This window comes from Chaetura pelagica, unplaced genomic scaffold (assembly GCF_000747805.2).
Source record: "Chaetura pelagica isolate M959 unplaced genomic scaffold, ChaPel_1.0 scaffold344, whole genome shotgun sequence".
NCBI lineage: Eukaryota > Metazoa > Chordata > Aves > Apodiformes > Apodidae > Chaetura > Chaetura pelagica.
In genome coordinates, this window is record NW_009953098.1 from 6,064,801 (window position 1) to 6,092,669 (window position 27,869).

Consider the following 27,869-nt stretch of genomic DNA (forward strand, 5'->3'; position numbering starts at 1 on the left):
GGTTCAGAACAACTGGCAAGTGACAGCCAGATCTGTAGGAAGCATAAAGGATGTTCAGGAGTTCAGAAGAATCATAGAAGAGATGGACAGACGGCAAGAAAAGAGATATTTAATCGACTGTGAAGTAGACAGAATCAACACCATTTTGGAACAGGTATAAATGCTTTTCAGAAATTGTGATCTTTCTGTGACAGTCATTGTTGATGTTTCCTGAATTATCTGTTTCTAGAAAATAATGAAATATCCATTGAGAGATTCGAGTTCCAACAACTGGCCAGTTACCTAGTAAAAATATCTCAGTGATGCTCATAGTTGGTGGCAGCACTTACATGTAACCTACCAGGAAATGTCTCTGTGATATTTTTTCCCAAATCTTAATAATGAATTATTTTTTAAGTAGGTTAGGAACCTAAAACTTCAGCTGCCAGAGTAGTGGTACTGGCATCAGAGGTACTTGTAGGAATTGCAAGACAGGTGCAGTTTGTTAAGTGGACATGAAACAGGAAATAAAAAGCCAGTGAAGTAGTTTTGAATCATATTAAAGAATTCCCAAATGGAAATATAGCTAATGAAATATTCAGCTGGTAGTCCAATAGGCACATTAGCACTTTTTAGTACATAAAGCCCTTCCCTCTGCACAGCCAGGACTGCTGACAGGCTTAAATTGTGGGTGATAGAGTCTAAACACCTTTACTGGGGAAGATGCATTTCTGGGTGATTGTTTTGCTGTTGCGTGGCAATTCACTTCCATTAATCCTGGAAAACCCTGTAATTAATTGCAACTTCATAAATTTAACTTGTGGTTTTATAGGATGGGATAGATCAAAACTAACATTTAAATTTCATGAAGCATTAGTGTATTTCTTAGAAATGTTGTATTGTAAACTAGTAGGAAGCTGACCTCACTGCCATAAACCCTGGGAGGTGCAAAAGCTGTGTTCCTTCTCAAAATACTTGGTTCCTATCAAGCCTTGAGGTTTAATTTCATTGAAGATACTCATATGCAAAAATAGTGCTCATGGACAAACGCTGGCCCACAGAGGGCCAGTATAGGTTGCTCCAGCCCAGTTGCCTTTCCATCCCTCTCCCTTTTTGACCTCCTCAGGGGCACATCTTCAAAGGTCAACCATCTCATCACGTTTTAGGATACCTCCTTCCAGATAGAGAGTTTACTTCAGTCACTGTGGGGATGTGTGGCACCTGCCATTTCATTTTCTCAGGGGCAACAGGAGCATTTGCCAGTGACCATGGATTTTAGAAGCTTAAATATGACTTAATCAAGAACAAAAGTCATAGCAGAAATAAAGACTGTAAACCACTAACTAGACAGTCCACACACGTGAGTTTGCTATCAGACTTTTGGGCTCTTGGCCAGGCCATTTGGCAAGCTTGTCAGTTCTCTGCTCCTGAAACCACATAGCATGTTGGTACTTGGATTAAATAAGAGTGATCTCCCTTGTATCAGGCTGGTCGGTGTGTGTAGTTCTGTCCCTGGTATGTAAATGTAAGGAGGGAAAAGAAGATGCCTCAGCTCCTACTCTACCTGGGTAACCTGGTTTGTGCCAGGTTTCACCCTGCAGCACATCTGGTTTCATTCCCCTTTGAAATAATCTTCTGGGGGCTCCCATATTGTGTCCTAGAGGTGGGTACCCTGCCCAAATCACCTCTGGCCCTGTCTCTTCAGTTGCAGAGTAAGGAGAAGCAGAGAGATTAATTGTCATTCCATAAGTTGCCATCTGTTTGTTCACTTGCCCTCTAGGTCTATAACCATGGAGCATGCGGATTCATATCCCTCCTTCCACAACAAAACTATTTCCAATTTAACCATCTAGTGGCCTCTCAAACTTACAGATAGCAACACTTAATGTCATGCAAAATTCATAAGCTCCCCACACATCCCTTGATGCTAAAATATTCCAGTATTCCTTCACAAATAGACACAATATTTTGTTCTTATAAACAGAAGAACATTTTCTTCTGAGAACTAACAGTAAGCTTTAGCCTGTTCAGCCATGTATTTAGAGATATGTTTTTGAGTTAAGAAATAAGTTTTTCTTATTCTCAAGATAACAAGTTGTATTTCAAACTAGAGTGGCTTCATGTCCATTTAGAAGAAAATCTCCTGAGGGAAAATAAGGAGGAAGAAACTCCATTCAGAATCAAAATGGTGAAACTTTACAAAAGACCTATTTATTCCAGAGACTGCATGTTTTTGTCAAAAGAACACTATCTCCAAACATTAGTCATAAAGGTTAGGCTCCAAGGCAATCTCTGTATTGAGCAGAGGCATCTGACAAAGCAGAAGCAATATTACATATCGAATGCAGTCCCCAAAATTTTACAATGGCAGTCAAACTGTCAAAGAAGACTTTAAGTAAAACATCCATGGGATTAAGAAGGCTAATCTGATTGACTGAACTCTGTCCAGTGCAAGCACGGACTATGACTTGACATTTGATTCTGAAATTTTGAGATTAGGAAGATGGTTTTTAGGTTCTCAGTGAAGCCACCTCTGCAGAAATACTCAGATCTCAGAGGTGTGTGCTTGCTGCACAACAGCTTTCACATTTTGGGTGTCATAAGATTAAATACAAAACTGCAGTATTTGATTGGCCAGTAGTCATTAAAAAAACAAACAAACAAACAAAAACCTAGGAAAAATCTAAGTGAAAAAATCAGTGCTGCCTTCATGGGAGCTCACTGGTTTATGTGTTACATTATGAACAGTCTGGTGTGGGTTTGTCCATGTTCTCTGTAGCAATTAAAAGTATAATAACTGCCGATAACCACAGTTGGACACTTGAAGCAGGAGCAGAGCTCTGGGTGGCTTCAGCATCTGCTTTGCTGATGCACTCTGGTGATGCCCTGTCCTCTGAAAGCCTGTGGGCCACTGCCTGCCCAGGGCTTGGTGCCTCTGCCATGACACAGCCCTACCTCAGCCTCTGCTGGAGCAGTGGTGAGGGCTCAGCTGAGACTCTAATGGTGTCTCATCTGTACAGTGTTGTGTAATGTCACACAGAAACTGGTACAGTTCATTTTTGCATTCAAATTAACTAGAAACTTAACATTTAGGACACTTCTTCATTAGATGCCCATAGGTGGTGTTGAAACCAGGATCTGAAGCAGAGTGAAATGTCACTTCTTTCCCTTCCCATCCAGACAGTTTCAGTAGCTCACAGGTCCATATGGACGTGTGGGGAGGAAAGGGGAATTACTTCTGTCAAGTCACCCTCAGGATCCCAACTAGCAGAAGGTAAGTAAAAAATGGCCATATGTCAAAAGCCACAGCAGGACCTTATGGGGCCTGCTCCTGTCAGCTGTAAAACTAAAAAATGGCCAGAGATTAACTGCTGAATCAGAGAGAAGTAACATCTTGGGTTAATCTGCCCCACCTATTGCACATTTTGCACCTACCTGAGAAGAGAATTTCTAGCTTGTAAGTATTTGAGTCTCTTCAAAGCTGTCCTCTAGACTTCATAAAGCAAGACAGGTTCCAAATGACAGGAATTGAAGAGTATTAGTCATCCTGCAGAATGACTGAGGTAATGGCACACAGAGCTTAAAAGTGCTCCAAAGACATTAAAGCACAGTTTTAAATGTATCTGATCAGTAATAATAATAATTAATTCAAAATGTCTCACCATGAATGTGCAGGCTGCTGTGTGCAGGAGGTGGCTGCCAAGCAACTCTGGTTTCTCCTGCCAGAGGCATATGAACCTGAAGTCACCATTAGACTTTTTATTTTTCTGTGATGATAGCAATTACTCATTTTATGTTTTCTGATAATTCCTGGGATATAAATGCACACAGCAGTGCACACACATGCATCTGCTTTTTATCTTTTTACCACAACATTTGCACTATGCTTTTATGCAGTTACAGGCCTGTTTATGTGGCAACCTCTGCATTGCCATGAAGTGTACCAAAATCCTCTCAGTTATACTACTGCTAGTGTGGAGTCAATCATTATCCTGAACATTGTACAATATTTAAATTTATATCGTTGTGCTTATCAAGAGATTGTATTTGCTTTGAAATTCAGTTAATAGGTAGTTGTAAAAGCACAGTTTGCTGCATAGTTTTCTTTTCCTTGCAGCTTTTCAGAGCACAGAGTTAGTGCCTGGGTGTTTACCCTTAGAAAGCCTTATGAGGGTCTCACTCATTATTTAGCCTGTGTCCACATCATATGAGCTGCTTCTGCAGCTGGCACAAATTGTTACCTGTGTTGACAGTCTCAGCAGAAAAGTTGAGCCTCAGGCCATCAGCAATAACCTCTCACTCCCCAGTATGCACTGATGCTTCTCATGCCATACCTGGACTGTGAGGAGAGGATCGGGTCTTCCGTTAGCTGTGCTGGTGTTTTTCAAAAACAACATTCACAAAAAGTATTTTAAAGATATAGAGTATTTGAGGGAAAGGGAGAGCTGGCTGGAATTTTCTCAATGTGTGGTCTCCTGAATTTTTTGTCCCACTGCTTTTGTCTATCTCCCCATCCCTAACAGCTCTGGGAATATTTTTCACCTCTTCTAAGCCCCTGACTGATTTTAAAGTCTGTCTCTCACACATCTCCCCCAGGTTTTAAAAATTAGTGTTGTATAGCAGTCGCTTTGTTACAGTCCTAGCATTTAATGTGGTTCTTTCTTCTCCATATAAAGGATAAACCCTTTCATCTTCACAGACATTACCTTAATTTCTGCATCTGTCTCTCAAATAGTTTATTGCTTGAAACTCTGCTTCTAACCAAAGGCTTTCCTTAATTAGTTTCCAAGGCAACCATCTTGGCCACAGTTCAAATGAACCAACTGCAGGGAGAGGAAGGAAACACACTATCAAAATGAATAGTAATAGCACAATACAACAGTGCAAACAGGCATTGTACATCACCAGAGACAGTGTGATAGTTCTGGTGTCTCGTAAGTTCATTAACAAGCAAAGAAGAAGTCCTAACTCAGTAAAAGAAAAACCACAATAGAGCATGTGTCTTATTTTTTCACAGCTGACTTAGTCAGGATTAATGGCTTTGGTGTGATACGAATCATGTTTCTGGTGGAGGAGGAGAACCAGTGGTGCCTTCCAGGGCCTCTTGTGCACCAAGATGTTCTCAAGTGCATTTTGTAGAGCACTGCTGCACTGCAGATCACTTAGCAAGATTTTCACAGTGGGGACCACCCCACTGTGCTTTTTCAGCCCAGATGCTTGTGGTACAGTATATAAGGCAGTAGTAACTGAAAGCTGCAGCCTTGCAGGGGGAAGTCCCTAAATATGAGGTCTCTAAGACATTTGGACATTAGGAAAAAGTTCTTTACTATGAGGGTGGGGGATCACTGGAACAGGTTGCCTAGAGAGGTCGTGGAGGCACCATCCCTGGAGACATACTAGGTCAGGTTTGATGAGGCTCTGAGCAATCTGTTCTAGTTGAAGATGTCCCTGCTTATTGAGGGGGGGCTGGACTAGATGACCTTTATAGGTCCTTTCCAACCCAATAAGTTCTGTGATTCTAAGTGTGATCCAGAGTTATGGTGCAGTTGTTCTGGGCTACAAATGGCTTTGGATCTGTGGCAAATAATATGGAAAAGTATCATCCCAGTGCAAATCACTCACTCTAATTATATGTTCATACATGATTCTTATCTCTTATCCCACCTTCATAGCAGTGCAATTCCACTGGCCTCTGTGGAGCAGATTAAAGCTATCGGGGTAGCCTGAGGTAAACTTATAAAGAATCAGGCCCTATAAAGTCATCTACTAAACCTCAAGTACAAACTCATTCCACGGTATTCAACCAGTAAGATGGAAAAATCTAGCAATTTTACAGGGAGCTCATGTTCCCAGGCTTTAAAAAAGCCCATGTTACTAAATTAAATTTATTTGTGCCATAACATGGGCATGCACGTGTAGGTATAATGGCACACGTACTGCTGCAAGCTCATTCTTCCAAAACATATAATGAATAAAATTATCAACAATATACATAGAGTCTTAAAAATACCCCGAGTATCTGGTGTTCTGGGGGAATGCATGTAAAGAATCAGAAAGGAAAAATATTGCTATAACTTTTATTACCTCAGATGAATAAAATGGCCTCCCCGGCTGCACACATAGACTAAGTCTAGTAAAAATAAATTAACTCTTCAGAATCTCTTTTAGTTCATGGTTTATGCACCAAGTTCTATGGGGAATATTGCAGAGCAGTGTTTATAGTGAAGCAAAATAAGCCTTTCAGACTCCTTGAAAGCATTGAAAAGAGCAAATCGGATGCAATTCTGGGCACAGTAAAATTTTATTTATAATAAAAACTAACCTTGTTTTTTTTCAAGAGGAAATTCCACAGATTTTTTTTCTTCTCAATTTCATAGGGCATTTTAAAAGGAAAAGGAAAAAAAAGAAGAGTGGCTACTGTTCAATATTTCTGGTCTGCTTGAAGGCAGTGGCTCTGCAGTACCAAACCCCTTCCAAAAGATTCTCCTGTGAGCATTGGGACTGAATAACTGCGACACTTCTGGGTTATATCCAAATAATAGTTTGAAGTGATCCTGACATGCAGTAACGGTTTATATAAGCAGAATTCAGTTTCTAAGGACTCCTGTTCAATTCCAGGAGTAATAGTGGGATTTTACTCTGACATGCTGATGGGAGATGTGGAGAAAATGGGAAATGTATGTATTTTTAAAATGAAAAATGTGTTCCTCAGTTTGCTTAGTATCTACCTTTCTTCCCCCAATGGATACACAACCTTTTATATTTTGAACAGTTAAGATTGAAGGAGTTTTAGTTTTCCTGTGGGTTATGAGAAGAAGAAATGAGCATAGTTTATGATTATCTGTGGTTGCAAAAGTGTGCTCTTAAGAATGTTCAACATGCAGGTTCCTGGTATCAAAAGCCAAAAAGATCAATTAGTTACCATCTCCTGTGTAATGCCAAGATCACTAAAGAACTGCTTGGTAATGACATGGATGTGCCTTCAAACTGTATGACAGTGCTGAAGCACCTGTGATTCCTGCAGAAAGTTTGGAAAAGTAAGAATGAATGTAAGATTACTAGTATGAATAGTCTTTGTGAAAATTACTTTAGGTGTTGTGAAACTTAGTGAAGGATGCTAGTCTGGAAACCAGTTTAGATAGTGCTGATTTTGGTGTACCTGATGTGGACTTGGAGATCTACAATGAGAGCATCCACAGCTGATGAGAAGCAAGGAGGCAGCCTAAGTAAAGAGAGCAGATGTCAAGTTGGAGTTGATGTTCTTGACCACGTTGCATGGGATAGGAGCTGGATGCATTGAAGACTGAAGGAAATTTAACCATTACTGTTTCTAGGGAGAGGCAATCAATTCCAAGAGTAAAACCAGGTGCAGTTGTTGGCTTAACTTTTCTGAGCTAAGAAGAATTGACTAAGAAATACTAAGAGATACTCGTGTCTTTTGAAAGGTGGTTGTGTGTCAGTGAAGAGAATGTGATGTTTACTGAGAAGCTTACCCATCTGAGCAGTTAACATCGAGTCCTGAACAAAACCTCATGCCTCTTTTCTGAGGTGAATCATAGAATACCAGGTTGGAAGCATAAGGTTTGTTTCCACAGGGCCTGGGCTGATGATTAGGAGTGGCACTTGAGGGGGTGAGATGCAAGATAGATGAGTATTTCAGAACTTATCAGAAACTGTAGGAAGACAGAATACAGAAAGGATCTTCTTTGTATACCTTTTCTATCATCTAATATAAATTTCAGTTTATGTGGAATCTTTGGAAGAGTTATGTAGAGAAACAGAAGCTGGAGAGACCAAATACACTACCAGGTCAGTTGGCTTCAAAAAAATCATTCAAGCTTTGATGACAGCAATACATCAAGAAGCTTCAGATTCACGTAATGGTTGAACATCATACAAAAAAAATGTGTCAAATCAGAGAACATAACCCAAATCCCTTGATGTCATGGTTGATGACCTTTTGATAGTGTCTGACTTTAGAAGGATCACAGCCAAGAAAGGAGGAGGAAGAGAGAACACCATACTAGCAGATCTAGAAGATTAAACTAATGACATTTAATCTTCCATAGCATGGTTTGTCAGTGTCCAATTAAAAAAAAAAATCTGACATTCAACACAGAAAGCTTACTGTGATTTGAAATTTCCTGTACACATTTGGGTTTTGGTTGTTTTTTTATGAGATCTGAAGTTCTATATGAAATTTCAGGTGAGTTTTAAACTTAAGATTTCAAATAGGCTTGAGAAAGTACTGGAGCCTGGGTGAAATTACCTTGGATGTAAAATCACTCCTTTATGAGCATTTTTCAAGGGAGCATCTTTCTCAAAGAATATACTAGAACTGTATAGAAAATTAAAAGATGGCCTCCTTCCTAAAATGACACGTATGTAGAAATTATTGCTGCAGAGTAACATATTTAATTAAGTAATTTACTTCCCATAAATACAGCTGTAAAAATTCCTCCAGATCACAACTGGATTTTTACTTTATTAATCTCACTCAAGGAGCTAAAGAATTCACTAATTAAAAAATTCTATAAGACATAAAGCTCCTCAAGGCAGCTCACTGGGAACAAGTATCTCCTCTTGATAACATCTTAGCAAAATAAAGGGCAAAGGCCTTGACAATTTGGGGTATCCCTTTGATATGCTACAAAGAATTTTTGTTATGATTGTTCCTCTTATATCTGATCTTTTTTTAAGTGAAATAGCTTAAAATGATGAAGGGTAAGTTTTGTGTGATTTTCGAGGTCATTGTATTGAAGGACATGACTTGTGAAGAGAGGTGCAGTCCTGAGAGATATAACACTCTTCTCATCTGTCTAAACAAAGAAGAGATTTTGGTAGACCAAAAAGTTTAATGAATTTTATTCAGCTTAAAGAGTAGATTGTGATTATGAATGTCAGTACCAGGGATCATGAAAGTCTTCATCTCAGTTTCCTCCAGGGTCTGAGGTTTTGCAGTAGAATATGTCCTTTAACAGTAACTGTGCCAGATGAGTTAATCTGACAATACTGCTAAATCACATCAAGCAAAATTAATTTTGGCAAATTGCTTCAGGGCACAGAAAGTTCACAGAAAACTTTGTCATCACAGTAAAAGAATCATGCCCTCAGAACTTATGTTGCAGTTTGTAATTTTTTTCCTAATAATTTATAATGTAAACTTCTATGCACAAATCAAATGCATATTCTACTACACAATCTTCAACCAGCATATGTCAGATTAGTTATGGGAAAAGAAAGTTTAGCCATATGGAGGGAGAACAACGTACAATAGAACTTTCAGATGCTGGATTTAATTACCCCCCAAGGACCACTGTGCACAAGCATCATCTCTCTGGAGATGGCCTAGAAGAAAAATTTCTCTCTTGATGTGATTGTCATCAAGGAGAGAGGCAAGGGGGAGAAGGGCACAAGAAGGGGGGCAGAGAGGGAAAATCTTTGCCAGAATGCTTCAGAGGCATCTCAAATCTCTGGTTCCACCATGCATATTTTCGTCCCCTTTTTCTAAGAGATTCCTGTTCTCTAGGAAATTCTCTCCCATGAGAGATACATTGCGGAAGAGCCAAAAGCTCTTTAAAGAATGTTTTGTAAGTTGAAAGAAATTATCTTGATACTGTGCTATAGAGGGAAGTAGGATTTTGGTTATGAGGTGTAGTCACAGATGTACAAGGGGCATTTGCATTGAAATGAAATTCTTAGGTCCATATACTGTACAAAAATACAAAAATCCAGCAGTTGGGACTGTGTATGGATTTGTGACATTCCCTAAAGGACATGAAGCCTCTGAAATGGTGGATTAATTACTCTCAACTATACATGCAGTTACTTTTATCTGCAACAAGAAATACATGTGTAGAATATTCATCTTAATATTTAATACATTCTTCATTCAATATTTAACTCAAATGTAATACAGTGCTCATTCTTCATATGAATGAAATAATTGTTTACTGCATATTTTACAGCATCATTATCCCTTGTGGCCAGATTCCCATCCCATTAGTAATAAGTGAAGAAATAAAGTGCCTTCCCTGGGCTTGCTCTACTCTTACAGTCATGTGGTTTTGACCCTTTTTATGAGGCAAGCCACTTCTACCAAACATGGAAACGGCTTTATTTCCATGGAATTAAAGGCAGGACAAGTATCACTGGCTTGGCTGTGACAGACTACCACTAGCTGTGATGTATCTTCTGCCACTGCACAACTGCAGTTGCTTTGGAACCTCGTATGTTTCTGGTTGTGGTTTAGGTGTGATGCAAAATCATTACACCAAAAAAGCTATTCTTATATAAATTTACTCAGGGAAGATTGAGCCTTGTCTATTGTTTATAGCCCTCAAAGGGAACTCACTCTTTCTGCAGGTGCACATGTGTGTATTGGAAACAGAGGAGTGGGCACTGCTGTCTTACAGTATAATGGATCTCCTGAGGGTACAAGAGATCTTATTTTTACTGCAACATCTGGTGAGATGAGGAAAATCTTGCTTACATTTTAGGAGAGCTTTTATTTTCTGTTCTCCTCCTGTTAATCCTACTCTTAAATTTACATGACAAGGGGTGACCTATGCAAAGGAAACATAGTGAGGAAAGATTATGTATGGCTGTCAAATGCTATTGCACCTTTGCCTGGATGAGAACACTGTAGAAGTGCTGTGAACTGACCCCAGAGCTGATATGCAGTGCCTGCCAGCCCCGTGGGCAGCTCCCCACTGCCATGAGGGTCTGCAGCAGTGAGAGGGAGCCTGGCCAGGAAGAGGACTCTCTTTCCCATCTGACAGGCTTCTTCAGTGTGTGCTTGTATGGTAGAAACAGAGCTTACAAGTAGACTTAAAATTCAGCAGAAATTCTTGAAGTCAAACATGGACTTCCTGCAAAAGTGGATGGCAAATAGATGCATGAATAACCTCAGGAAAGACAACAAAATCCTTCTTTTACTCTGAGCTTATAGGAAATCTTGTTTTTCTTGCAGTCTTTTTAAAATCTAGGAAAGAAGAGTTTTAGAGTAAAATACTTCATTGTTCCCAGATATGGTTGCAATGGGAAGACACATTGCAGCAGATCAGATCTCTGCCTGTCATTCCATTGAAGTGGCATATTTTGGCCACTTGTCAGGTATGAAAAGCACATAAAAAATCCTTAGACCTTCTTTGGGGCAATACTGCCTGTCAGCATCAGTATTTTATGTTATGGAACATGATCTAATGGATTCACAAAATATCAGGGTTTTGAGCTGTAGATAAGGGCATCTGTGCTTTTGTGATCTAATTTTTTTCTTTCTTTTTTTTTTTCATTTATAAGTAAAGGATGATAAATAACTTTGATAAAATAGCCTGAACTGACCAGATGGCAGTGGATTCAAATGAAGGGCAGATGAGCTCCAAGCAGGTATTAATTGGCCATGTTAGTTGTCACCACTGCCAAAAACATGATAGCTGCTTCTCTGGATAAAAGTGCAAGCATATCCTCTTTGATTGTATTTTTCAATGACTCTTGAAAATGGGAGCCCACAGAGGCAGTCAGGTGGATTTAAAACTGACTGAACTGCTGGTCTCAGAGGTTGTAATCAGCAAACCAAAGGCCTGCTGGAGGCCAATTACTCTTTGGAAGTAGCCTGAGAATACTGGGGCTAATACTGCTTAACCTCTCTATTAAGGACCTGAAAGTTATGAGTGCACTGTCAGCAGGTTTGCAGGTGATACCAAATTAGGAGTGTTTGATACACCAGGTTGTTGTGCTGCAATACTTTGCCAAGCTGGTGAAGTGGACAGGGAGGAACCTCAAGAAGTTCGACAAAGGAAATGCAAAGCCCTGCACCTGGAGAATAACTCCGAGCACCAGAACAGATTGGATAGAGACTTCCTGGCTGGAAAGAAGCTCTGCAGAGGAGGAGCTCAGGGTCCTGGCAGAAAAGTTGAGCACAAGCCAGCACTGCAGTCTCACAGCAAAGAAGACCAAGAGCATCCTGGGTTGCATAGGATTAGCATGGTCAGCAGGTCAACAGAGGTGATCCTTCCCCTCTCCTCAGCACTGCTGAGGCAGCATCAGATTCACTCTACAACTACTTGAAAAGAGGTTGTAGCGAGGTGGGGTTGGTCTCTTGTCACTAGTAACAAGCAACAGGATAAGAGGAAAGGGACTCAAGTTGTGCCCGGGATATTTAAATGAGATATTAGAAGAAACTTCTTCACTTGAAAGGGCAATTAAACATTGGAATAGGCTGCCCAGGGAGGTGGTTGAATCACCATTCCTGGAGGTGTTTAAAAGAGGGATAGATGTGGTGCTTAGGAACATGGTTTAAACACTGGAATTGGTAGAGTTAGGTTAATGGTTGAAAGAGTTTGGTTATGATTGGACTTGACTTGATGACCTTAAAGGTTTTTTCCAACCTGAACGGTGCTGTGTGATTCTGGGTGTGATTCTGTGAAGTGCCATGTACAGGAAAGACATGGACATAATGGAACAAGGCCACCCAGGGAGAGGCCCTGAAGGGCTTCTGTAATGGTTAAGGGCCTGGAGCATCTGATGTACATGGAAAGGCTGAGAGAACTTGGGTTGTGTAGCCTGCAGGGGAGAAAGCTCAGGCAGGGATATTAATGTCTGCAAATACCTGATAGGACGGAATGAAGAAGATGGAGCCATACTCTTCCCAGAGAGTCTCACTGAGTTTCAGAGTCTCAGTGGTTCTCAGTGGCAAGACAAGAGACAAGGGCACAAACTGAAATGCAGAAAATTATGTTTAAACCTAATAAAAATAATGGTTTTGATTTTTGGTTTAAACATACTAAAACAGGCTGCCCAACGAGCTTGTGGCATCTAAATATATTCAAAACCTGACTGGACATAGTCCTGAGCAGCCTGCTCTGGCTGCCCCTGCTTTGAGCCAGGGAGTTGGAAAAGACAATCTCTAGACACCCTGCCAGCCTCACCTGCCATCCATAGAAGAAAATTTCTCTCTCCTTTTTATGAATCAGAGACAAACCATTGGTATTTTTAAAAGACAAGATACAACTGCTCAGTCCCACCTACCAAATGTGCACTCTTCTTCCATCACTTGATGTTTTTTGAAGCCAGAGTCTTTTCTTTCATTACTCCATTCTTTTCCTGCCTTTGGTCTACTGTTCACATGCACACCCTGTTCTTACCATTCTAGTTCCTTGTTAAGTCCTTGGAGAAATATTCCAGCAAAACCCCTGAATCCATCTCCATCACTCTTTAAAATGGCTTCCCTGCCTTGACTTCCATTTAAGAGTTCCCCACTGTCTTTGTAATGTTCCCTTTACCCATAACTCCAGCATTTAATTTTCATGGCCCAAAAACCCAGATCCATATTCTAGATGAGGAGCCAGCTGTGGTTATCACTGCAATAGGGAATAAATCAAAATTTAATGGAATAATTGTGAGGTTATTTTAGGTTTGTTTATTTATTTTATATATTAAAGTTACTTTGCCTCCTCTTCACTGTCCTTTTTCTTAGGTGCTGTATAGCCATTAAACTACATCATGAGAGAATCATCACTTTTGCCTTAGAAATATCACCATGCTCCATATCAATTTAATATTAGCCAGTTAATCTCTATAATGCTATAATCCAAAACTGTAAGAAAAATGTAAAGGCTAATGCCAAAAATTTTAGTTGCCTATTTGTTATCATGATGGCTGATGCAGTGGATACCAAGATGTCTTTATGCTTTCATGCGAAAAATAACTTACCCAGGCAAATGAAAAAGTAAAATTGGCAATAGTAGCTTAATTTCTCAAATCTGGCATATAGGTCTATGCTTCCAGTAAGCCTGGTGCTGGCAAGCACAATTGACTTTTATTTTAAAACCAGATACATTTTAATTATGTTCCCTCTAGATTCCCTCTTAATTAATTGGAAATATCCAAAGAGTTAATTAAAAATATAAACTTTATTTGATTCTGTATCAAACCTGCCATTATGATCTTTTTATCTACAAGGCAAGAATTATGTGGGATCAAAAGTCTGAATCATTCATGGTAGTTTCCAGCCATTTTTTCCCCTGTCCATTGTTCAGTATAAAATCTTATAAGCTTTTCTTTCAGTCAAGGTGAAAGCAATATTAAGTCTTAGAAGTGAGACTTACCAAAGACATGTAGCTCTGTGAAATCCCTGTCTTGTAATCTTGCCTTTCTATTCACCACCTCTACTCAATATCCCACTTTCTATATAAGCTTCACAATATATAAGCAGTTGATGAGATTTATGTGTTTTATTCCTGTTTTCTTTCTCCATAAAAAAGCTTTGTCCTTAGTGCTGGTATCTGTGATTGTTTTTGCTGGGCTTAATAATCATGCAGCTCCATTCAAGATGCTGGGCAGTTGGTAGAGGGTGGAAAGTGAGGGAGGAGGAGAGTTGTGTTTGTTAAGATTTAGGACAGTATGTGTAGTGAATTTTAAAAACATTGCTAAAATCCAGATAAATAATTGTGAACTTACATGGGTGATTGTGCACTTCTGAAAGATGCTTTATGAATCAAAGCTTGGCCCTAGTACATTGGACTAAACAGAATTATTTCTGGTCATTTTGGAGACATGATAACATATGAGATAGAAGTTGAGTCTGCTCTATGCTAATGAGTCCTACATTTCCTTTTTGCAATATTGTTCCTGATGCCTTTAGCAGCTCCAAGTATGTTTTTCTTACAGCCTCTGACTTCATCTGTCATGGCATTTTTCTCTTAAATAAACACATTTCTGGTTAGAAATGTAAAAGCTTTCTTATTTGTTATTAAGGTTCAAACCATAAAGAGTATTATTGTTGTTAAAGTTCTTTGTCTCTAACCTTTTAAAAGTAAATCACTGCTTTTAAGGTGAATTAAAACATACAGAGAATTCAGTATGCAAATAGCATGCACACCAGATGATCTGAAGGAAGGCTGCACATTTCCATAGAAAACAAATGCGAGTGCAGGAAAGCAGAGTGTACATACAGTTCTCAAGAGGACCTGAACAGCAATTTATTTTCAGACTGCTAGAAGTATGCAAATTCCTACAGAATTAAATGTGAATTTAAAAGAAATGGCATCTATTAAGGACAAGACAACCCAAAGAGGCAATTGGGAACTTAATAATTTAATCAAGAACTTTAACAGGCTCAGCAGTGTATCTAAAGTCAGTGACTCAAATGTCATCTCCTTTTAGCAAAGATGTAAGTGGTCATGTTGAAAAGATGTCTTTTAGAGGATGGGATTTGAAGTCTATCTGTGACCACAGGCAAGTATGGTAGTGTGCTGTGTATAGATTTTCAGAAGATTCTCTATCAAACAAAGCATCATCTGTTCACTTGAGCTGCTTATAGGATATAGTAGTGAGACACTTGTGGTGTATTGCCAGAATTATGGTTGTTGGTTTTGACTTTTATTAGTTTAACCCAGCAAGTCAGTATAAGTTTGATGCATGTAAACACCACAGTTATTAATTAAAATCTTACTGCTGGGCTCTGTTCCACCTGATGGCTGTGGGACTGGCTGGATGTTACTGAGATTATGACCTGAAGGCAAGGGAATAGTGCAAAGGGCAGGGGCACAGCCTTGCACAAGGGGTATTGCTGGTGAGCTGGCAGCCACCTGCATAGACATGGGATATATGTTTTTTATTTATTTCTACAAAAGTACCATATTAGTGGAGTGGGGACGAGCTCACAGGGTGGCAGAACTCAGGCTTGGCAGGCAGTGCTGCCTCCACCCTTCCCCATTGCCCTTACAGAATCCAGCTGCTCAGTTCATCCTGCTGCTTTTTTGTCTCTTAGCAATTCCATTTAATTACTCCATTTGTCCAGGGAGATGGCTGCATGGGGCCCGGGAGGGCAGGAGGGCTTGGTTTAGAGGAATGTGCAACATCACATTTAGTATAATTTTAAGACAAAACATGTAAGGTCAGATGTGTCCATTTAGATGCACTGAAAACTACAAGTTTTCAGGCCTTTTGAAAGCTGTCAGAAGGCAAGGAAGGTCACTGCTTCTAACTTTAGGAATTTAACTTCAGGCATTTGTATATGCCAAGGCCTGGCCTGGGTCCTCATGGCAGGAAACCCCCTGTACAACCTGGAGCCTGCTGAGCCCCGCTGTGCTGGTGCAGTTTAATAAACCCAGTGAGGGGCTGGGCAGTGTCACCCACCCCTCAAGGAACAGAGTAAACAGGAGTTTGCTGAGTGGGTAGATGCAGTGTTACCTCATTCCAGAGCTGAAGTACTTGAACTGATAACTAAAATTAACCTGCTCAGCAGGGGAGACACTGTGATTGCAGGGGTGAGTTTGCCAGGTAAGGTCACCTCCGCAAGAGGAGCCTTCTCAGCCGTGTGAGTTGCTGTTCTTTATACTCTGCCCATCTGCTTTAAAAACACACAGGACTGCACTGTGTCTGTAAAACACAGCAATACTCCAGCTGTGCCTGGACTGAGTATAGAGGATTACCAAAATGTTCATTCTCTGGCTGTTTCCACTGGTTAAGGGTCATCCTCTTACAACTGAATAATAGGTAATTTTTTTTCTTCACACAGGTTGTAGTCCTTGGCAAACATTCCAGAGGCTATCACTACATGTTAGCTAACCTGGTAAGAACTTACTTCATTACAAGTATAGCTAAGTTTGAGGGTAATATATTCTGTTCAGGTCGTGGCAACTTTAATCAGTAAGAGAGGAAATGGATGGATGAGTTCTTGGATTTTGATAAATTATTTCAGTAAATGCTAGAACTGGTATGTTCTAGTAATTTATACTCAGTAATGGTCCTTCTTTTGTCTAAGAATCTCAATTCCTCTCCTATTTTAAAATAATTATTTAATTGTGTGTTTTCCACTAATTTGTATCCTCATAAATAAGACACTTGATAACTGTAATCTTCTAGGTCATGTATTTGAAATTTAAGCACTCCAGGAAAAATTGTAGCATATTTTTGTATAAAATAAGTGGTAAAAAGCTGCAAATTAGAACAATTCCTTCAAGGAAACGAGCCAGGCTGTTTAGCTGTGCTTTTGTATTTCAAACTGTAGGTTTGTGCTTGTGTATGTGTTCACCTGCCAGGACAAGGCAGTACATTTTTATCTGCATCAGAGCTTCTTCTAGATTCTAGAATTGATTTTCAGGGATATTTATGGTGCCATATGCTAGAGTTCCTTAGAAGAAGTATTATATTGTAATTGGTGCTGTGGTAAGACTAGATTTTGTGTTCTGTGTTTACTATAAGTGGGAAAATGTTTTTCCAAAAATCACACTTTCAAGTTAGCAATCCTACTTAGTAGAATTTTCTCTGTATCCATGTTTTGGTGTGATTAAAGTACAAAAACAAGATTTAAAATACCCTTATTTAGTGTAAGTACTGCATGATTTTAAGATGTGTCATTTTGCATTATAAGAACCAGTCATGATCTCACTGTGCATAGAAATACAGGGGTTCTTATTCTGGGTTGCCTTCTAGCAAGTATAACCATTGACATTCAGATAAACATGACTGCAATCAAGTCATACCAATCAAAAAGACACCAATTTACTGCCTCAGATATAAATAGCAACAGAGTGGGAGAGAATCATACCTTTATGTTTGCAAATGAACATGTTCTGTAATGCTGTAACTGCCTGGTAAGAGATGTGGTCTTTGCCTTCACAGAACAAATGGGTGGGCAGTGGTTTTCTGCTCCCAGCACTGAACCCTCCTGTGCACTTTGCTGTACAAATGGGAGTAAGGTCTTTGAAAAGTTTTCACTGTGATGAGGAGAAAAGAGGAAATACTCAAATTTCCTCACTGTTATCTTTCTGACTAGTGAATATTATGTACCACATTGCCACAGCACAACTGGGCAGTTTCTATGGCACAAGTCCGAAAAGAAGATGTTTTAAACTCTGTTCTATGCTACATATATATTCTGTTCTATTTAAAGTCTATTCAGTTGGGATTGTGATAATAATTGTCTCCTTGGTAGAATATTTTAAGCTAACAAATGGGAATTTAATCAGTTTCTTTTCTGCTACGCTTATAGCAGGTAAAACTGGGACTTTGGATGGCAATGATTCTTGTTTTCTACATGTGTCCTCCCAGGGTTTCACAGACATTGTTCTGGAGAGAGTAATGCACGGAGGTGCCAACATTACTGGATTCCAGATTGTTAATAATGAAAACCCAATGGTTCAACAGTTTCTGCAGCGCTGGGTGAGGCTCGATGAGAGGGAATTCCCTGAAGCCAAAAACTCACCATTAAAGGTATTCATTTTACTAGTGATGGAGACTGTATGAGTTGCTTTTAACACTTATTTGGGGTATTTAACCCCATGTGTGTACATGTGTATGATACAGATCCCTGATTAGAATATGATGCAACATTCATTGCCTTTCCTAGTAAGGAAAAATCTAGTCCTGCCCAGTGCCTGGGGGGATACCAGGGTAGGTGGCAGAACCATGTTGGACCACAGACAGAAGAGGAACCTGTTATGAGGTTCTGCTGCCAGAAGGCTGATGCCATTCTCAAACATACTTTTCCATCCCTGGTAACGTGTGATTTCTATGGAGGAGGAAAGTTATCTTAATCCCATGTCATCCCTTGAGTAAGCAGAGAAAGGCAAACAGAGGCCCACAACATGTGGATTAGTGTATTGTTCCCTGTTGATTAGGTCCTAGGCCTGCATTCTAAAGCTTCCCAGCAGTGATGCAGAAGTAAAGATAAGTATCTTACTAATCTTAAAAGCTCTGAAATGTACGAAGTTAACGTGGGAAGATTTTATTCCACTTGAAAGCAATTTACCTTGAGGGAAAAATTACTCTCTGTCCTTAAAAAGGAATCTTAACTATATGGTACAAACACAAAGATTACATTACCTTTCCACAAATGTACTGCTCATTATAGAAATATGCACCGTATTTGTCAATCAGACAGAAAGCATGCTTAAAAATCAATGTACAATAGTTTTGATTAGGAAATAAAATTGCCTAGAGATTAAAGCCCTGATGTTTAATTTATTCTGTATTTTATCAGCCTTTCCCTTCCGTCTTTCTTTTTTCTCTTTGCATGCTCATGCATTTGTAAGTAGAATTCAAATAAAGTAGAAAATGAGATAGCTCTCTTGGCATGACTTGGAAGGGGCTGCTTTAAGGTTACTGGGAATTGATGCAGTCTGCTGAAAAAATCCTCAGTGTGTAAGTTTTATGTCGTTCTAGACTGGACAGCTATTACAAGGGTCTTTTAATACAAGCACGAACACCACAAAATTACTATCTGATTCTGTACTGTTGTGTGGAATGTGATGTATAACCTTTGTTAACTTGCTGAGAGAGGAGAGGGTGATCATTGCAAAGCATCACAGGAAGAGGTAAAGGTGAGTGGGATAAAAAGAGTGCCAGTACCGAGGTACAGTCAGAACAGGAACCACCCCACAAGCACCCAGTAGGAGTGTAAACTGTCCTGCCCTGCAGGATAGAATTAACTTCTGAAATGTATGTCATATCCACAAAGAGAGTAGCTGCACATGCAGTTGAAACTTGGATTTCCACCTTCCTAAGTTAGAAAGACCTGGGCAGCAGGTCTTCTGGCACTAAGTCCAGCAAAGGTTCCTTGGGAGCCACGAGCTCTACTGTATCACACTGACAGCCAAAAAAAGGTCTCAGATATGGTCTCAGTAGGGCAGAGTAGAGGGAGTGGATAAACTCCCTTGAATTGCTGGACACACTCTTCTGAAAGCACCCCAGGGATACCACTGGCCTTCTTGGCCACAAGGGCACATTGCTGTTCCATGGATAACTTCTTGTCCACCAGGACTCCAAGGTCTTTTTCCATGGAGCTGCTTTTCAGCAGGTCAGCTCCCAGTCTGTACTGGTGTATGGTATTATTCCTCTCCAGGTGCAGGGCTAATTACATGGGTCAGTTACAAAGGGGTTGAAATCTGGGCTTACATACTTAGCAAATTCAGTTGCTCCCATGTTGAAATGGTCTCCTGTAAACAGACCTTTAAGTTAGAGGAGTGCTGTAATGTCAGTGCAAACCAAGGGGTGTCATATGCAAAGCCTGGGACACTCTAGGATGGAATAACTTTTAGACAAACACATGAATGTGGAAAATATGTGAAAAAAAAACCCACATCCATGACAATTCCTTGGTGATACTGAAGTTATAGCATCAGAGGGTGTCACCAGATAATGTATGACAAGCAATGGATGAAATTGACAGCAATATGAATAAGTATTTAAGGAGCCTGGGGAGTTTGTTGAAGAGTTGCTGCTACTCAGATTTACCATGGAGTAAGACAAGGCAGATGGGGAATTACCAAGGAGATGTGATGCCTAAAGTGTATTTTGTGATTACTTACTTGTATAGCTGTCTTCTAAGAAAAGTAATCTGATCTGTTCCTTGCCACAGATGCTACCTAATCAGGATTGTGGGCCAAACAGAAATGATTTATGTTAATTTCAATTCAAAATTGTCTTGGCAATCTTGCTAAAATGAAAAAGAATACTCCAAGCAAAAGCCAAATTTGAGCTGCTCTTTGCTACTGGTAGCAGTAGGGGCCAGCATGGAATTGCAGACTTTTTTAGTGACCCCATTTAGATGAACAAGCTTCCAATTAAATTTAAACTTTATGCAACTATAATCTGGTTTTGTTACTTTGATGCTGCATGCTATACAAAATCAAAAAGTTTTTTGTTTGTTGATTGAAATAGATGGAACTGTTAAACTACAAAAAGCACCTGAGGCAAGACAGGGAGCAGGGAAAAGGGATCATAAGCATTATTCTTCTTAGAGTATTTTAACAAAGAGAAGGACTAGACCTGATAAACCTGGGGCAATTCTAAGACTGCAGTTTGTTACCATATTTTGTTTCCATCCATTTTAGTATACATCTGCACTGACCCATGATGCAGTCCTAGTCATAGCAGAGGCTTTCCGTTACCTCCGAAGGCAGCGTGTGGATGTCTCCAGGAGAGGCAGTGCTGGAGATTGCCTGGCTAACCCTGCGGTGCCGTGGAGCCAAGGAATTGATATAGAAAGAGCTCTGAAAATGGTAAGGGCAAACATCCCAGCTAATGAATGTGTAGATCCACTACTGCAGCAGTTCTCCTGGGACTGAACTTGCGTCCTACTCGGTGTGCACAGTCCCTGTACTCACACAAAGAGCTGCAGCTCCTCAGGGGAAAAGAAAAAGCAAACTTTATGCCAAACTCCAAAGAATGGCTAAAATAAATTCAATAGAGGGAAAAGCATAACAAATCAGCTCTCAAAACTTTGGCCAAAACCACATCCCTCTGGGGTTGATTGTCCACACCAGAGCACCTACAGTCTGACTGCCTCGTAACACCCAAGCTTACCCTGACAGTGAGTATGAGCCATTCTGCAAACAAATATTGGGCATTTCTGAAGTCAGGCTGAAGCTGGGTCCCCAGCAAGTGTATTGTAAATCTTGCAGGGATACATATGTTTATGAACTTAAACACATCTTGGTAATTCTGATAATTTGCTAGTAAAAAGACAACTTGGGCTGGTTTAAAGCAGTGGAAAAAATGGTATTGGTCATAGCAGTGCTGCTGGATTTCAGCACCAGCCTGAACCTTGACATGGTTTAGCTCCAACCAGTCCTGATTTCTGGCAGAACTTTTCACTCAGGTCGTTGCCTTCTCCATGGCCTGTTTTTTATCCCCAAACACTAGTTATTGTGTGGGATACTACCTCTTTAATTTTGTTGAGTTTTTTAGACTGCTATGTGTGTTAAAGCAAGTGACAGCAGGAAAACTTTAGTAACATTTCCACAGATATAGGAGGCAAGAGTATGATCTGCATTTGATCCGGCTCAAATAACTCAAAAACAAAGCTGTTAGAATGTATTATATTAATGCAGACATGGAAGTAGAGTGAGATCAGAATTAAGCCCATGTTGGGTATAAATTAATCCTAGGTAAGCCTTTGTACACCTAGTTTGATTACTGCTTTTTTCAGATACAGAATTTGAAGGATTATATCAGAAGGTTATAATGAACTATAGAAGATTATTCAGATTATATCCCTCTTAAGAACAAGAGAGATGGTTCAGTTTCACATTGCCAGAGCTCTTTTTATGCTGTCGTGTCACTTTCTAGCAAATGCCCTAACTCCACGTTCACTAATGTAGCATTGCATGCTTTTGAAGAGAAGTTAATTAAATTCAACCTTCACTAAAGTTAAAGAATTTGTACTGGCAATTTTAACTTAATTACAAGCAAAGCATAAAACTCTGAGTGAGGTATTCATGTCAACAACAACAACAAAAAAAACCAGCACTGCTGCAGGACACTTCCTTACTTGGGAAAATTTATTTTAAAAGCATAAATCATAAGATATGCAAAGTCAAACTCATTATTGGTTAAAAAAAAAGATGCAGACATTTGACTTCCAGCTGGTTGCCTTGTATTGTTTTAGTTATTCAAAGTCAGTAGGTCAGGTTTATATAAACCTCCAACAAATGGTCCCCAAGATCATCCCACACTGTCTTCCAGACCCAATCCTGTCTATCACTCTCTCTCTGTTCAGACAATGACACTGAATCTTGGCTTCAGGAAAAAAAGAAACACTTCAATTTAACAATTTTTCCTCTCCACTCTGTAACAACAACTCCAGTAAGAAGATATTTTCCAAGACATCCTTGAAATATCCTGTGCCACACTGTAGTCATCCTGCTGGCGAAAGGGAAATAGGCATTACCTGAGTCTGCTTCCCTACAGCTTTGAAAAATGTGCATGTCTGTGTTCCTAAAGCTGGTTCTCAGACACCAGGTCAGTGGCAGACAGTTTAGCTGGGCAGATCTGGGCAGTTATAAATAGTGACTCTGTTTGCGGCTGCCTCCCCATGCTGCTGCCAGAATCGCTCTGGGTCCTGGTGAGTTGTCCTGCCTGGGTGCAGCCAGATTTTGAAAAGTGCTGAGTTTTGGCACCAAAGATAGAAACAAATTAAATTTGAAGTCAGAAGGTGTCAAGTGCACAATGCTCATGTCTCCATACGTGTCGGGATGAAGCTGACCTAACAAGCTCTGCTGAGATGTGCAGTCACTGCTGCAATAGGGTAGCCAGGGAGCTCCGAGCAAGTGCAAAGAGCAGGCACATCAACTCACATCTGGCTGCAACTGATATGTCAGCTACCCTACCAATACATTTGCTCAGTCCACAGTTGATAAGACCTCTGAGGGGTAAATTTTTCTTTCAAAGCCCCATTTACCTCTCTAGCTTTTTAGAGACAGGAATAACTTGCATGTTCTTCCAGACCTCTGAAACGATAGAAACTATTTTAAGAAAGTTTCAAGTACACTTACTGATAAAAACAATTACACTAGTTATATGTCAGTCTGAATTTGGCTTACCAGATAATTTTGAGTTCAAGGAATTTTCACTGTTTTTTGTAGCCTTGTCCTCCATAACAAGTTTGATTGCACTATCCCTAAATTATAAATAGCAGATCAGTCACCAGCCTGGAGCAGCTTCCCTTTGACTAGTCTTGTCACCTCTTCTGTAACTTCTACGTAATTTTGCTAAATATTAAAAATAATTTACCCCTAGTGAAGTTTATGACTATTACCCCTTCTGCCAGAGATTACAGCATGTCAGTGTTGATAAGTGATAAATGGAAATATCTCACCCATTCATAGAGAGAAGTAAGAAAGATTTTTTCTTTGAAACAAAGTATTTCATACTTCTCCTTTTGATGATTCATGTGAGTAGGTAATGATAATGACTTCCTGTCTCTCCGCCCATCCATCCGCATTGAGACCAGAAGTCCATAAACAATAGAGACAATTGTCTGTGCTCATTCAGAGACAACATTAATCCCTTTCTTCTACACTGGGACTGATCTTAAAATAAAGCACTTCCTGGAGTGAGCAATGATACGGGATTCTGGTCTATATCACAAATCACATATTGTGAGGGGTTTCATGGCACTGAGTTGCTGTGTGTTCCTTCCGGATACTCCGTGCTGTATTGAGGAACCTGGCATGAATAAGCATGGTAGAGTCAATCTGTCTTACATTTAACTTATGTGCAGGGCTAATTTCACTTAAATGCAGCTCACTCTGTGGCAGGGAGTCACTAACTGAGCACTAACTAATAAATAATATGTACAGCTGAAACTGAGAGAATTTGGATTGGTTTTGTTATGAAGAATACAACTGGCTGTGGCAAAAGCACTACCAGTCTCTTATATAGATAAAAATTGTATTAGAGCTAGTAGATTCCTGCAAAATGTAACAGAGGGAAATAAAAAGTGAATCTTCTATTAAAATGTTTTTTTTCTGTTTGTTCCCTTAAGGTGCAAGTCCAAGGAATGACAGGGAACATCCAGTTTGACACCTATGGGCGGAGGACAAACTACACAATTGATGTGTATGAAATGAGAGCTGCTGGATCACGGAAGGTGAGTTTCAAGATACATATCCAAATTTCACAGCTTCACAAATATTTATTCCAACAAACTAATGGATCTCAAAAATGCCCCAGGTACTGTAATAAGAGGGTCCTGAGGATCCTCTTCTTCTTGCTGTCTTTCCAATAGCAGGAACCTTGTTCTACTCTGTTCCTAGACAAAACCATTCAGTCTGCTTAATTTCTTCATTGGTCTGCATGTCAACTTCAGACCCCACTTTTTCCCTTAAGACCCTTCTAGAGCATTTCCACTGCCAAGCATAATACCTTTTGTCATGGTCCTCTGCTCAGCCCTATCTCCTAAATTACTCTCCGTCTTTCCCTTCCTCTCCATAACAGGCCTCAGAGCCATAGTGAAGCTGGAGCCAGAGTATTTTAGAAACTTTCTGAAAATGACACAAAATTAGCTTGGTTTTTATTAGGATTTTCTACTCATTCTCTTGTCTCCTAAATAAAGTATAGTTCCTAAGTGGGATAGTAGCCTAGATCGCCACTATAAAAGAAATTTAGGGCAGATGTAAAAAAAAAACTTAGGTAGACAAGGTCTCAGAGGTATCGAGAGAAGAATCTGTGTGGCCAAGGCATGTATAAATCCCCCTGATTTCACCTGGCAATAGGTACCAAACCTGTTTAGTCACCTCTGAGACTCCTTAAAATCTTATGCACGTATTTGACAAATGACAAAATACCTGTGGGTATGGCCCAGCCATTCAGCTGGTTTTACACTGCAGACACAAGTGTTACTTCTGTGCTGTGCAGAAATACAAAAACTAGTGTAACAGCTTAGCAATGCAGCCACAGCACCATGAAGGTCAGCACAAGCCAGCTGACAAATAATCACCTCGTGCTCACACAGGGGTCTGTATCCCATACTTAAGATAATCCCTCTGTGCCTGCATTGTTCACAATGTCTGTGCATCCACTCTAAGCGGGCTCAGGCACATCTGGGGCAACTGTACTCACTGTCCAAACTGCAGCAGGATGTAGTTAAAAATTACAAAATCAAAGAATTTTACTCAGAGTGCTGTGCCATTTATGTATTTCTTTTTTCTGTGGTGTATTCTTATGCCATGGGCATGTGGGAATTTATTCTGCAGGCACGATGTGAATTTAGAAGGAGAATTTAATATGTATTTTCAGTTAGATTTCTTGTATTTCTTTGCAAGTGGGCTGGAGAACACAGCTTCTTTAAGGAAGTTAAATTAAAGCTAATGTAGTCCTTCAATGGCAAAAATGTTGCATGAAGTGTTACAAAGCCGTATGTTTTGACAATTCCTGTTTCAAGTTCATGTAGCAGAATCCTTATAAACGCATGTATTGAGGTAATGATCTCAATTTTTATAGGCTGGTTATTGGAACGAATATGAAAGATTTGTGCCAGCATTAGATCAGCTGCCCTCTAATGACAGTTCCTCTGTGGAGAACAGAACTATAGTAGTCACTACCATCTTGGTAAGTTTAATGTTCTTAGTGTATTTGTGTTTAGGAAACAAGACACGTGGCTCCTGAGGTGTGTTAGACACCTTGCCAGGAGGCAAATGCTAAATACTGTGTGACTTCAAGTGACTGAAAAGTTCAGTATCTTCCAGAGATGTTCTGAGGGCTTGACCCTACGAACTTCTATGTGTGTTGATAAGTTTACTCACAGGAGGAGCTCCCTGAGCTCAGCATTCTGCTTTGCTGCTTCTCAGACACTTGAACTCAACCCAGTGCTTCACATAAGTGAAGTTATTATGCATGTATGTAAATGACAGCAGGGTCTGGCCTTCCTGCTGTAGGGTCAAATCTCGCACCCCTCACTCAGGTGCAGCGCCTGTAAGCTCAAGCCCTGTCGACTGAGTAAGGGTGGCACAACGAAGCCTGTAGAGAACTGGAACTGCTCTAGCACTGGGTGAAGAGCGACCTACACCCGTGCAATTCCAAAGGAGTAAAGTTCTTCCCATGTCTGATAAACAGCAGCACCTGTGGCAGCCCCAATGCCTCTAGCAGATGTGCTCTGGACAGTATTGTTTGTGACTCTTATGCCTGTTTTGATTCTACTAAGCATGAGCCAATTTTATGCTATTTCTTGAAGCATTGTATTTTATATTCCTATGGATTGAGTGAGATATAATCAGCATTTCAGCTAGAATTTTCCAAGAAGGCTAAGGGAATTTAGTGACAAAAATTGCTGCTGAGGATTTTAGCCTAGTTTCCCTTAGGCTGCTTTGAAAATATCTCTGTCAGAGCCCCATTCTAGGCCACCAGGGCCTTAGGAAATTGTTTTGATGGTGCAGATGTTGGATATGTCAGTTCTTTAAAGACTAAAACCTGAACTATTACTACAGTGATGCTATTTGACTGTCGAATCAGGCCTAATCCTGCAAACAGAACTGTAATTTTGTTAAAGTAGAAAAGTCCTATTGTCTTCAATGAATCCATACTAGGAATAGTGTTATGTGTGGCTGTAAGATCAGCCAAGGGGTTTTAAACTGCTAAAGTCTGTCTGTCCAATTTCTGTACCAAATCAGGAAATACTGTAAATGCTTGCCAGTAATATAAAGGATAATAACAGCTCTCATTGTGTGTGTTTTAAAGCTGTATTTTACATTTATAGACTTTTGATCTTTACTTTTGTTTCAAAGGAATCACCATATGTAATGTATAAGAAAAACCATGAACAACTAGAAGGGAATGAGAGATATGAAGGATATTGTGTAGACTTAGCTTCTGAAATAGCAAAACATGTTGGAATAAAATACAAACTGTCAATTGTTGGAGATGGGAAATATGGAGCTAGGGACCCTGAGACTAAGATATGGAATGGCATGGTGGGTGAACTGGTCTATGGGGTAAGTTTCTCTTAACCTTCATTTTAATGTTCTTTATAACAAGTTATATGCAAAGTCAATAATCTGCAAAATAAAGATTGTCTGTTTGAATACCACCTTTAAAATTCTAGATATTTATTTGTAGTACCACTTTTATAGTCTACTTTTCTAATTGTTTCATTGCAGAAAAGTGTCACTTTTTTACTGCTGTTCTCCAAATCACAGTCCACAAAATGTTAAGAAGTGGCATTGGGCAAATATCAAATTGTTTGCAGCAGAATTTCCCATTTGCCCTTCATATGCTGCTTTTGCATTTGCCATGTTTCCTTTTTCTCTATTAGTCTTGTAAATGCTGGGAGGGTGTCCCTCCCATTAAAGGTCTGGTCCTTGAATCACTGTTGTCAGTTTGTGTTTAACCAGAGACTAAAGACTCAGCCCCATGGTTGCTTTTCAGGGTAAGAAGCAATGAAGGTGTGAAATTGACTGTATCTTTTTTTCTTTTTAAACTCTGGGTTTGGCTTTAAAAATCAACCATCAGACAAAAAAAAAAAAAAAGAAGTCCAATTAATTGCATTCCCCTTGATAATTCTGTATCGAGTGTGCATTGGTTTGCTCAGTAAGAAGTAAAACAGGAATTGTCATTTTAGAAAATTATTTTAAAATTAGAATTTTAGAATAAAGATAAACTAGATG

The 27,869-nt window shown here is 39.7% G+C and overlaps 1 protein-coding gene across 1 annotated transcript in view; it reads left to right on the plus strand.

Annotated features, from left to right (window-relative positions):
• GRIA3 (glutamate receptor, ionotropic, AMPA 3) overlaps window positions 1-27,869 on the plus strand; it is a 141,562-nt gene that overhangs the window by 64,387 nt on the left and 49,306 nt on the right. The window contains exons 5-11 of the mRNA XM_009997227.1: window positions 8-154; window positions 16,502-16,555; window positions 18,037-18,198; window positions 20,820-20,987; window positions 24,254-24,358; window positions 25,711-25,818; window positions 26,991-27,197. Coding sequence (XP_009995529.1) covers window positions 8-154; window positions 16,502-16,555; window positions 18,037-18,198; window positions 20,820-20,987; window positions 24,254-24,358; window positions 25,711-25,818; window positions 26,991-27,197 — 951 coding nt within the window. The remainder of the gene's footprint in view (window positions 1-7; window positions 155-16,501; window positions 16,556-18,036; window positions 18,199-20,819; window positions 20,988-24,253; window positions 24,359-25,710; window positions 25,819-26,990; window positions 27,198-27,869) is intronic.